Source organism: Teleopsis dalmanni, chromosome 2, assembly GCF_002237135.1.
Source record: "Teleopsis dalmanni isolate 2A chromosome 2, ASM223713v2, whole genome shotgun sequence".
NCBI classification, from domain to species: domain Eukaryota; kingdom Metazoa; phylum Arthropoda; class Insecta; order Diptera; family Diopsidae; genus Teleopsis; species Teleopsis dalmanni.
Genome location: NC_051847.1, coordinates 143316269 through 143330313, shown reverse-complemented (window position 1 = coordinate 143330313; position 14045 = coordinate 143316269). Strand labels below are relative to the sequence as shown.

Below are 14045 nucleotides of genomic sequence, written 5' to 3'. Positions count from 1 at the left end.
TACGTATAGAAATGCGGAAGTCTTATTTGAAATTTTTAACGTAATACCAAATTTATTTGTAAAATTTTATAATTTATTATAAAATTGTGATAAATAACGATACCAACTAATTAAAAAACAATATCAATAAATTTGGAAGACAATACTTGTGGGAATAATATTTACTAAAAATGTTGCTTCTTAATTTTTCATGTGCCTAAGGTGAAAATACTTTTCAAAATAAAAACAAATGACAAACTAAATAAATAAAGAAATGAAATTATAATTAAGTGCACTTCATATACAAGTACTTAAGGCTATATTTTAACCAAGGTTTCGAACTGGGACGAAACCACAAAGTGAAAACCGAAACAAAGCGATATCTTTGCCGGAACGAAAATCGGAATTGATCAATATATTTCGTTAAAGCTGAGGTGGAACCTGAAAGGAACAAATTAGTGTAACATTAGTAAATATTAGTATAACAAGTTACATTAGTGTAACTGCAACATTACTAATATACTTTGTTATTCTGACACAAAGCCTTCACGTTGCTATCACCTGATAAGGATATAATAATAAATATTAATAAATATATAGTTTTTATTAGTGTTTCCAAAAAAGCTACGCTTTCTTTATAATAACAAAGAAGCAAATTTTTAAAATTTAGAGAGTTTCCGAATAGCAAAGAAAGATAGAAAGAAAGGACAAACACAAAAATTGATTTAAGTTTTTGAAATTTGGCTGACCATACAATGCTGTTTCGAGTATTGTCAAGTACTCATCTTCAGTGGTTTTAAGAAGTAATCGAATTTAATTAGTTTATAGTCCGTAAATAATTTGTTTGGACTGCAATTGCCAGGCTTAGAACTCGTGCATGATAAATTAGAAGCAATGACTAATCTTGTTTATCCACAAGTAGCCAAGGTTACACAAACTTTCAGTGCTCTAGTTCCAGGTTTTTTGTCACTTTTTTATTTAATTAGTGACATTATAATAAATATAGTAATATTAATAAATATAGTAATAAATATTCACTTATAGAAAATTTTGTAAATATATAATAAATATATTTATTTATAATAAATATATTAATATATAATAAATATATTATAATTTTTCATTCTTAAGAATAAAGCAAAAAATTTTAAAATTTATAAAAATTATTTAAGTTTATTAAATTTTTTTTGACATATTTTCATAAATCTTTTTACATTCGCTAAGAAATAAAAATAGAAAAATATGCGAGGTGAAATATGGGAACATAGATCTTGTTACTAACATTTGAGAATAACAAACTTATACAGTAACAGAAAAATGTAACAGTAGCACAAAATGTAATGTCTAATGTAATGTCAAAAGTTAATGTAATGTAATGTCTTGTGTTCAAAATATAAATAGAAAATGATTATTTTGTAATAAAATTTTCTACTTTAAAAGTACTGAAGCTATAACAAACCTTAAGTTAATGTTATTCGTTATTAACTGCTTAATTATTCATATGCACTTGTAATTTAATACTATGTAAAAAACAGCCTCTAAGATACTTAATTAATTGCAATCTGTTATCATATGAAGCACTGCTATAAAAAATATTAATACATTTTTTTACATTAATATTTTCTTTTATATATAATTTTATTTTAAATAATGGTTTTTTAAATATTCTAAATTATTTTTAAGTGTTTTTTTTTGAGTATTTTTAAAAAAAGCTTAATAAATAGAAACAAAAAAACAATAAATAACACTCACAATACTTTTATATGCGATCATTTCAATCTTTAATCTTTATAAATTGCACTGACTAGCTTTTCAGATATTTTAAACGTTGAGAAATAAATATTATATGCAGAAATAATGTTTAAATAAATATTAAATATTTTCTTCCATCCAATATTTTCAAATTTTCAAATGGCATTAAATATTTTTGCGACTTTAGCTAATATTCTTTAAAAACATTTATTTTTTTTTTAGCTAATTTTCTTTAAAAATGTATTGTGTAATATATTTCCATTGTGAAGATGTTAATAGATAAACAAAGCAGAATAATAGATTATTTGCCATAAGAAATTTTTTTTTTCAGTCTCATTCATTTTGACTGTATTTCATACAATATATGTATTTAAACACATATAAGTGATCATTTAAAATTTCATAGATTTTATAAGCAAATTTTATTTCTTTTTAATACCTTTTGAAATATTATAAAACATATTTAATATTTTAATTAAATATTAAATATATTTTAATAGCAAATTGTTGGTTTATTAAAATTTTAAAACCTCTCACTTCGAGTATTTAAATTCTTGAAATTAAATTATTTTTTAAACATGTAGCAATTCTACATATCGTATATAAATGCATGATATGTATATACACAATGGGCCACCTAACCTAAGTGGACTGCAAGGATAATTCTAATACGATTCCTAACTTATTACATAACCTAAGTGGAGTGCAAGGATAACTCTAATACGATTGCTAACTTATTACAAATGTTTTTCTATACACCTATATTTACTGAACTTGTCAAAAATCTACCAATATGCAAGAAAGGAGTTTGATACGCAAAAAACCAACTGCGGCCCTCCCATAATTTATCTAATGACGATTTGTATACATATGCAGCATTATTTTTATATATATATAGTCAACGATATAGTCAATAGTATAGTGTATTCAGCATTTTAACACAACCCACTCCGAAGTTAATTTCTTTGTCCGGGTCTGTCTAACAATATCTATTCTATTAAAATTAACATAAAAATTGTACTTACTGTAATCACTTTGTTCACTCAGTGTACCATTCACAGTACCATCCGGCATGAGTTGCAGGAAACGATTCTTAATAAATAATCGTATTTTACGTGCTGGTCCTGATAGATGCGATATTGTAGATCGTTCGTTACGATCTAAATTACTTGTTTGTTGTTGTTTATTGTTGCTATTGTTTATGTTTCTAGAATTATTCAGTCTTTTTGATTTCAAGCCAACAACACCATTACCAATATTATCCGATGATCTACGAACTATATTACCACCATTACTTTGACTACTAGTACGGCGTATAGAGTTTTTGTTATTATTATTTAAGGTTATTGTTGTTGTTGGATCTTGGGAACGCGCATTGCGTACGGTACGTGATAATATAGCTGTGTGATGTGATGATGAAAATTTAAATGATAAAAAATTTTTAAAATTATTGATTAATTCTGCTGATGGTGATGTTGTTGTAGATATAACATTCGTTCCGCTAACAGCATCTCTTGTTGAACTTGTTGATGATGTTGCTATATCTCTGTTATTAAAATTGTTTTTGTTATTATCGATGCGATGCTGGTTTTTATAAAGTGTTACTTGATTATTATTATTATTATTAACATTAGTATTTTTATTAATTTCCTTATTATTATAGGTTTTTATGTTATTATCAATTATGGCAGTAGTAGTTGGTAAAAACGTTCGTTCGCTACTTTCATCATTTCTTATAAAATTATTACTGTTTTTATTAAAATTACTTATATTATTAGTATTATTATTAATTATTTTATTGTTATTGAGTGTAGTGTTATTTATTAAATTATGGCTAATACTATTATTACTTAATGAAGTTGTTATACGAAAAGTAACTTCATCATTTTTCACTTCCATTATATCGACTTTTTTGCGTTTACGTTTGTTTGATATAAGATTTAAAATTTTTAAACGTTGAGCATTGTATATTTGTTCGTCACTTGAAGTCATTGTCATCAACATTTTATTGTTGTCACTCTGATGTTGCTGTAATTCATTCGTAGCCTTATTGCCACTATTAATATTATTCTTGTTGTTGTGATTATTATCACTACTGTGTAGCAAATAGTTCGGTAAATGGGTTACATTGATAGTTCTTGTTTTGTGGCCTTTGTTATCTCTAGCATATTCATTATTAAAAGATTCTTCAGAATTTTTTTGTTTATTATTATTATCATTAAATTGTTCCTCTTGAGGAATTTCTACTTCTGCTTCTGGGACTATAGTATTTGTTACACTTTCACTTGTGATGTTTTCATTATTTTGCTTTATGTTATTTTCATTTTTAGTGTTAACTTTAATGTTTTTATGATCTGTTCTTTTATCATCTATATTTTTTTTATTACTAATAGGACTGTTATCACTTAATTGTTGAATATTTTTCAAATTCGGTGGCGGTTTAGTTACCTCGCCTGCGTCATTATCATCATCATAATCATCATCACGTGCCAAGTGTTGTTTGTGCTGTATTATATTTAATGGCATTGTATCTTGTTGTTCTGCAAGTGCGGCTACTGCTTCGATTGTTGTTGTTGTAATTGTTGTTGCTTGTGGTGTTGCCATACGAAACAATGTTGGCATTGCATAAACCATTAAACCAGGCCAGTCGATTAAAATCGAAAGGAGGGCACCCAGCAGTGCTAGGGCCCTCCAATTCAAGTGTAAACCTCTTCTTCGCATGAACGAAAACAAAAAAGACGAAAATTTTCTTTCTTTTTTGTTTTAATTTTATTTTAATTTTTAGTAGCTTTTGTTAAATTTTTTGTTTCCTTGTGTATTTAAATCAAAATGCTGTTGCCTACAAAACAAGCCACTCCTCCTGCTGTGGCGACTACTGTCAAGTGCCCAGCAAAATGCTTCTGCATTGGTAAATTAATCTGTAATTTACCTTGTTTATGCAAGAAACGTAAAATAATTGCATTGACTATATTATTAATATTATTATTATTGTTATTTTCTTATTTTATTTCTTATTGCTATTTTAATCCTTGCTTAAGTCGGTCTTATGAAAAGACTTTTATTATTTATTGCCGAACTTGTTAATAACTTATTTATGAGTGGTGCAATTTTAAATTTTATTACTTTATGTGTCTACATTAGCACAAAATTTTTTTTAATTTATTATTTCTTTACTAAAATATTATTTTATATTGAGTTTCGCTTTTATTTCACTTGTAATTAGGTTATCATATTATGAGCTCGCTTCACACTTTTAAAATTTTGTAATCTTCGCTGGTTCTCATCTTCATCCTCATCATTGATTATTTGACATTTTGCAACTTTATCCGATTTTTTCGCCATTATTTTGTGTGAAAGTAGTTTGGTATTCAAATCAATTTTTTCTTTAATTTTTCAGTGAAAGTATTATTCATAAATTTTTATTCTGTATTTTCGATATTAAATTTTAATTTTTATTAAATGTATTGTAGTAGTTTAATTAAGTATTTAACAGATGAATGATTTTTAAGATCTGAAAGAAAATAAAAAATATATTATTATTTATAAATTAATAACATTAATTACAATTTACTTAAATTTATAATATTAAATTATTGTTACATAAAAATATAATATAATACCTTTCTACAATAGCGAAAATACCTGTCTATTCATAATAATGATTGAATGATTCCAATACTTATTGCATTGAAATCAGTTAAAAATTTAACTGCTTGCTGGTATTGGTACACTATTTTAATGATTTCTAACATTTTTCAATAAAAGAATATAAAAATTTTGAATAACTAGAATAAACATTCAATAGAATAGTTGAACGTCTTCTTTTTACTATTCTTTTTACTAAACAAAGCCATAATAAGAATTTACAGTCCAAATAAACTGATAGAACTGTTTAGGTTGACTATAACCAACCTAAGCATCCTAAGGTGATATAAAAATTCACATGAACATCTTTAACATACATTGACACGAAGCTGATTTAGACTGATCCTCTCCAAACTTAGCATTGAAGACAACAATCCGTTATTGCAGTACTTTAATAAGAAGGACTTTTGTCACTTGTTCGAAAAGAATACCAACGTACGCAAACTACATTGACAAGTACAAGAATTTTTTGTCAAATCAAGAAGGCGGCTTAAAAAATAAGTTTGCATATTATTAACGGAGAAACGAGACACATGATGGCATTATCTACCAGAAAACAACTCTAGTTGGTCCAAAAATTAGGTAAATATAATGTTTTAAATACTTTTAGTTAATTGTGGTACTTAATAGTGATATGGTTGAAGAAATACGCAAAGGATTTCTAAAATCCAGGTCAACCTTATACAATCAGCCAATGCTAAATTATTCTTGGAACCTTACTATAATCTCCAAATACTAAACAAAGAGATCAATGGTACCCACGAATAAATTTCAGCTTTACATAACTCTTACCATAGAATATTTTAATCTGTTAACCGCGTTCGGCAGATTTGTTCCGTATATTAATAAAAGCAACATTGAAGTCACCAATTGTACAAGATCCGACTTCAAGTTGATATAATGTTAAAAATAAACCATGGTATATGATAGGGAGTTAAACCTTGCTTATGTTGAAATGTGTTAACTAATGCTCTGAAAGTATAGTTGTGTCCTACCAGACGACATTGAATACAATCAAGATCGCTGTCTGTTAAAAAAGGTCAGATGCTAATGATAATAACACTGTTCATAGATTTAATTGTAAAAGTTGTACGTATATATACAATGTTCATTTGTGGATGACTTTATAATTACATCTATAAAGTTGATATATGGGAAAGACATTCATAGGAATCGAAAATATATTGTGTTTTAAATATATTTAAAATAGTTGATACCGCAACTAGAAAATATTTCTAATGATAAATAAATAAATATTTAATACACACCAGAATTTTTCTTTTGGACTTAGTTTAGTTCTAATTGATTGACGCATATCATATTCTATCAGATTCTAATCAGATTCTATTATTATATTCTTATTATTATAAGAATTATTTCTAAGACCACTGCTGATGGGTATTTGGCAATACTCGAAACAGCTGTATGGTCAACCAAAAATTCAATTAATTAATTGTTGTTGTAGTTCACTACTGTTCGAAAAAACCTCATAAAGCTCTTACATAACTTTTAGGTTCAATGTTTAACATATTTTACGATTCCATTAAATTAATAGCTTAAATATAATTAGAATTAATAAATTCAAAATTAACAAAGTCTTTCTTCAACACAACACAATACTTAATTGTTTTAATTTTCATTTAATTTTCTTCCTTAAGCTAATTTAAAGGTATTGGTATTTGATTATAAATTTTATGTCTACTGGTTTGCCGGTATACCACATTAATGAAGTGATTTGTGACATTATTGCGCCACTTAGCTCAAAAGATAAACATATATAGATAGTTTTTCAAATATTTGTGCACATAGATAGCTGATATTGAAACGCAAGCACGAAGCAAAATATGCTACTGCATATTCGCATTTAGAAATCTGTGAAATGAAGATGAATAAAAGCTTTACGCAGTCTATCACAGAAACTTAATTAAGAAATTTGCTTCGGAAAAATTTATCTACAGTAAAAGAAAAAAATCAGAAACTAATTTTACAATTGCGTGCACACGTTTAGATGCAAGAGTAATAGCTACCGCTGCAGTTGCAGTTGCAGTAGCAAAATCTGAAGATGGAAAAAAGATGCCACACTTGTTATAGCTTCAAGCAGAAAATGTTGCTGCAGCAGATATCGGTCGTTTGTCAAACCTGTGCGCTGCTGATTTTAATGTGTGATTATCTACAGCATAATACTTCTCAATGGGTAACAGCAACGGCAACAGCAACAGCAACAGAAGCGGATTCAGTAGCAACAACAATTGCTGTTGCCGTGCCAATACTGCTCCGGCATGTTGAAAGCAATTAACGCATTGATGTCTCGTAATTTTTAGTCATCGCTTTTTGAAGTAGAGTTCTCTAAAATATTCTTATGATAATTTTATGTCTGTTGGCCTGTCTATACAGTATACCCGCGGAATTTATGACTGTTGCAGCAAAAAAATTCATAGACATGTAAGAAAATCTTTATAGTCTTTTTATTTAAGTATTAGAAATATTTTTATTATGTTCAGGTAAAAAAAATTATTTTAGAACCATGGTGTTCAAGTAGTAAAACAAATTGTCATTAATGATATGTATCTTGGTATGTATATTTGCACAGATAAATAAAATAAATTCATTAAAAATATGATAGACATCGTTGAAATCTTTCCGTCTAATAAATAAATATTATAAGTAAATCCTTTTGTAATAAAACAAAATGTTTAAGTGTAAAAAAAACATCAATTGACTTAAAATAAGAAATAAAAAAATATCGGCTCAGAACAGAGATAAAGCTATTTAAAAAAAATTTTAAAATCAGTTCATCAGGCAAATATCTATCAAATTTTCGAGTAAGGTAAGAGTAACAGTTTTGGAAATAACCCTGATATGACGGAGCTCATTCTGAACACGAACACAACTAAAACATTTAAACTTACTTCGCCAGCGTTAAATAAAGTGGTGTTAAATCTATACTCAAAAGCTAGAAATGTTGGTGTAATTAATTGATGTAGGAAATTTGAAGACAGAAGTGTTACCGAATTTTAAGAGTCTAAGATATAGAAATTGGGTAAATAAAGACACAGTAAAATGTTTGCTGATTTCAATATGGCGGAAAGTGAACGGCTTATATTTGATTTAGAATCTCCTACTGACTGCGAAACATCAACCCTGTATTGGCTAAGAATCAGATTCTGTGGGAAGTAGCATTTAAGTTACCATCTACAAGTATAATTTGAAGATTAAGCGATACGAAAGGGAGTATCTATGATTCGAACCTCTTATGTTACTATATTTGTAGATAGAGAGCCAATTTAATGGGATATGGAATGCAATTTAATTCAAAACAGTGATATCAAGGATTTTAATCAAATGTTATGCCCCACTTTGTATAGGCACGTAATGAAGGGAAGTACATCTTACTCTCTTAGGAACATTTTTAAATATACTGGTGGATTTGACATCAAACAAACAAACAAAATGTCATTTTATTTTTAAAGTATTTCAAAACAAAACAATATGGTTTCTACGCACTAAAAATAGTATATACTTGCTGTTCAAGCTGATCTTCAATAAGTCGACTATGTGATAAAGATTAGTGCTTTATAGTTATATAGATCTCAATTATTTCAACAACGATCTAACTATTTGCTACTTTGACCTTAATAAGTAGTAAAATAATGATCATTAATTGTAACCTATATTTAAATAATCAACCTAAGTTCTCTGGATCTCATGCGACATCTCAGACCTTTTGTGAATGTAAAAAGGCATCTAACTCGACAATTCTTGGATTGAAACCGTACTAATGCAAAGTAGGACCTATTTAATTGGCATTATAAACATAGACCAATGTACATTACATTTTTGGACTACAAAAAATTCTACTATTTTAATGATGATCTTATACATTTTGTTGAAATATAAGTCAAATAGTAAAAACGTATAAATGCTTAAAATATATATTATTTTATTTTAGTATATATATTAAAATAAAAATAAACGTTGCCGCGTTTACTGCTTGTAATTTATACATACGAAATTGGGTAGAGTATTTTTTGTTTGTGTTAATTTTCTAGCATTTTAATGCTTTTGGTTTGTTGCCAAGTATTTCAACTTTATGTAATGGACAAGGGTTTCGGTTTTGAGTTTTAGATTTTCATTTTATTTAATTTAACATAATGATACCAAATAGCGTGACGCCTTATAGACCAACGTTGTCAGTATGTCGGGACCACCTCCTGCATTTATGCATTAAACAACTGCATTAAAATGAAAAACTAAAACACATTTCAACAGTTTTTACAATTTCCTAAATATATCCAAGAGATACGTAATCAGTCTAGCGTAGATTATGCTCAGTTTGACACACTTCTTGCAAAATTCTTCTTCCTTTTTTCTCTACAAATACGTACTGAAAATAATGTCTGCGAGGGTGCTTAAAATATATTACAACTATTATGGTAGACAATTTGTAACTTAAGAAACTACAAATTAAAATTTGATACATATATAGAGTCAGTTTTCTGCAAATGTTGTGGGTCATTCAATTGCTTTTAGCTTAAATATCTGATATGATCTGAATTGTTGACATTAAGAGAAGAATCAACTATAGCAAATTATTGTTATTGATAAAGCAATGATAATATAGAATACTTTTTTAAAAATTATTTTAAAAAATTCTTGAAATGCATGACTTACAAATAATATAGGAAATTTGTTACAGAAGATATCTTAAAGCAACAAACGCAAAATCCTTTAGTTATTAAATAACTTAAGCAATGAAAAAAAAAATTGATCTGTGAAATAAGATTTGGCTTCAACAATAAAAAATACATATTTTCAAAGTTCAAAAAAATATTATTATCGTTATTATCTATATTGAAATATAGAGAGGTTTCGATCAAATTAACAAAAACTCCAACTTCGAACATACAAGTACTGCTTTGGATCAGTTAGCTAATGAACACTGACTCTGAACTTTTAAATTTCTGAGTTCTCCGTTAATATTTACAATCTCAAAAAATTATTTACGAATAATTAAATATAAGACATAATTCAAAAGAGTACCAATAGTAAATATTTGACAATACTCTAAACAGCTTTATGGTCAGCCATCCATATTGTTAACGTTCATAACTAAACAATTTATTATGTATTTTGTTATATATTACAATATATAATTATATTTTCTTTGATTTAATAATATTTTTTAAACTTATTTCGTTAAAAAAAAATATATAAAAATACCAAATTTTGATGCAAACTATGGTATATTTAATCGCCAAAGAGAATAATAAAAAACATTTTTTTAAAATAATAAACAAACAAAAAAATAAAAAAGAAATATTTAAAACCATTATTTGTTTGAAGTGTGTATTTCTCAATAAATATTATTACAAACATAGGTTCTATGCATAAATAAAAACATACTTCATTTGCAATTAAATGAAATTTATATACAATTTCGTCTCGACTACAACATTGCACAGTCGATCTGGCATCTGTTTACAACGAAATTAATTTGTTTTAATATATTTTTTAACATAATTTAAATAGATATGCTTAAATCCACCTACATCGCCCTAACGAAAGTCATAAATTATGAATGCTGCTAGCCAGGCAACTCTGCATGTACCAAGCAGAGCTCTCTACAGTTTTGGGTGTTCTATAAACTTATTAGTTGGTCTGCATACTTGAACTAAATTACTAATTTGATGTACCAGAAGAAAAAAATGAATTAAAATTTAAAAGTAGGTGCGTGTTGATTGACGAAACTTTTTGCTGAATTCCTTAGATTTGGCTGATAGCATTTTTTAGTTTTTTTATATTATTTTTAAATTTGTTATTCATATTAATAGTTCAACAAAAAGAAATAACAAAGCAATTCTGAAAATTAATTTCATATCTATTAGAATTTTATTTATAAAACTATGTTTTAAAATGTGATTTATGTTAATTAATCTTAATTGTTTCAATGAAATACAAAATTTCTTTAAAATAAATCATTTTCATCAACCATTTGATGTTAGCAATGAATAGTACATAGATTTGATACTATTGATACTGTTTACATTTGCCTAATTAAAATTAATTATTATGATTACCAACGCAATATAAAAGATTTTTGGGTTGAACTAATATATAAGTATTTGATTTTTCATTTGTTTAATTTTATTATTAATTAAGCCAAAAAAATATTAGAAAATTTTGAAACATCTCATATGGTAATATCCTGCTTTGTCATGAACATATTTAAAATATTTGGTGGATTCACAATATAAAAAAATGATTGATTTCAATGATAAAACTATCCTTTTGAGAGAAAATTAAGTAGCTTTCTATTAAAATAAGACATAGGTGTAAACGTTTATTATTATTACTGTGTTCAGCTCATAAGCTTTCACTTAGTCACTATAATCTTAATATTACATCGTCAGTGATAACTCTGTTTTTTGAAACTGACACTTGCAGAAATCAGATTTAGTTTCAAACTGTGAAGATAGTGAAAAATGGATAGTTTATGGAATAAGTAATTAACTTGTTGATCCATATATGCATTCCCCATATCTTAGCTAATTTCTCAAGTTAAAAAACAAAAAGTTTTTTATTGTATAATAAACTTAACCTTAGAATGTAACAAGTTGTATTTAATTGTATATTAATACAACTATTTAAAAAGCATTTTTTGGTTAATTAAATATAAACTGTTTATATAATTTTAATATAATAAAATAAAACTAAACATTTTCGTTAGCTTACAAATGAAGCTGACACCATTAAGTATTAAAATGATTTAATGAACAAAAACGTGACATATGACATTAAACTGTCAACGCATAAAAACTTATAAAGATGTCTCAATTAAATTACATTTTAATTAAAATTTGTTTTTATTACGTTTAATTAATTTAGAAACTTTAAATGCAAATAAGTTTATTAAATTTTGAAAATGAACGCATTTCATACACTTGCATTTAGTATTAAATATATATGCAACAAATGGTTAATCAAGGAATTTCCTTAAAAAAATCAATTTTTTTTGAACTGTATGTAATTCAATATTATAAAAATTAAATAAATTAAATTTATCTCTATTAGTGGTACATATAAGTGTGCTGTCATTGCTTTGAGCACATGCAAGCAACATTGCCTATATAAGCAATGTTGCCGCAACATGCCGCTGAGTGAACAAAACTGTCATATTTATTCAAAAATTTTTGCTTTGATTTTTAGTAGACAATTTTAATTTGCGCAATATATTTCTTTCATTTGCGTAAATCTTAAAAATTAATTTTATTAATTATAAAAATAGTATTACGGGGTCAATGGCATCTTAACTTGGAAATATAATATGTATATTTTATTTAATATTCATTTTCTTTTATTTTAAATATTATTGTACATCTTGTGTATTTCTTGTTGAAGATTTTAAAACACGTGTTGTATATTTAATACAATTTTATAACATTTTCGTGTTTAATGAAAAGAATAATAATAATGTTTAATTTTGATGTTACTATGAAAATTCAACAAATAAATGTTTAATATTATTTTACAAGCTTGGCAAAATTTTGAATTACCACAAATCGTGATGTATTTTCAATGCAACAGTGCTTTCTTGCATACAAAATAGTTAATAATAATAATAATAAAAAGACTTATTTAATATAAAACAAAAATAAAAATTATTTAGTTGCTGACATACATACATTTTAATAAAAATTACATCACTGCAGGATTAATAATGTATGATTAAAGGATAATATATAAAAATGAAAAGGTGAATAAAAATTATTGTTTTATAAACCATCACATTTAAAAACATGTACTATAGTACATGTATTATATGCAATGTAAAAAAGTTTTTTAAAATTTTAAAAAGCAGATGTTATAAAAAATTCAAACACTTTAAATATAGTTATTTATAGATCCTTCAACTAGTTTTCTATCATCACTTAATTGATGTGGAATTTTTTTTGAATTAACTGAACTAACTTATTTTAAAAAGTATTATACAAAAATTATTAAATAATAACGTACTGGAAGCATTAAAATGGGAAAACTCATACATATTACAAGATTTTACGAAAGTTATAACAAATTACAAAAGCGATGGCACTCCATCCTATCCTGCAACTCAACTCACTTAAAACTTATGAAATATATCTTAAATGATATCATAGTTTGAAGGCACAAATTGGAGATTAGGTGTATTTGCACCGGGAAACTATTGTAACACAACATTGTAATCAAAATTACTCTAAGAATATCTTTATTGTAAAATATTTATTTAATATTATATTATTAAATATTCCATTATAATGTTACAAACTTGAACCATAAAGATTTAATGAAACGTTTATTGAATAATGATTTTAAGAGCAGTGATTAAATTTATCAATGAATAATTTATCTGTTTTATACTAAATCATATATAAAACTTTGCCTATATCATAGTCCTGAGTTGATTGCCCTGTTTCAATAACATATTTTAAATAGAACTATCAAATTGTTAGTTTAAAGTTTACTATATTACATTATGAATTATTTAACAAACTAAGCTGAACTAACTGAATTTGTGAAAAAAAAATTTTTTTCAAAATTTCATTAATTATTAGGTGTTTTTGATAGTTAATGGATATATCAGCATACAAAATTACTAGATATATCTCTGTACGGTGTGAGAAATAACCACA

General features: G+C 26.0%; 1 protein-coding gene across 1 annotated transcript in view; it reads right to left on the bottom strand.

The window, feature by feature from the left end:
• Positions 1-4365, bottom strand: part of LOC119675874 (myb-like protein D) — a 7459-nt gene extending 3094 nt beyond the window's left edge. Inside the window, exons 1-3 of the mRNA XM_038087092.1 lie at positions 4119-4365; positions 3582-3917; positions 2757-3335 (exon numbers count right to left, since the gene is read on the bottom strand). Coding sequence (XP_037943020.1) covers positions 2757-3335; positions 3582-3917; positions 4119-4365 — 1162 coding nt within the window. The remainder of the gene's footprint in view (positions 1-2756; positions 3336-3581; positions 3918-4118) is intronic.
• Between the last annotated feature and the right edge of the window lie 9680 nt (positions 4366-14045).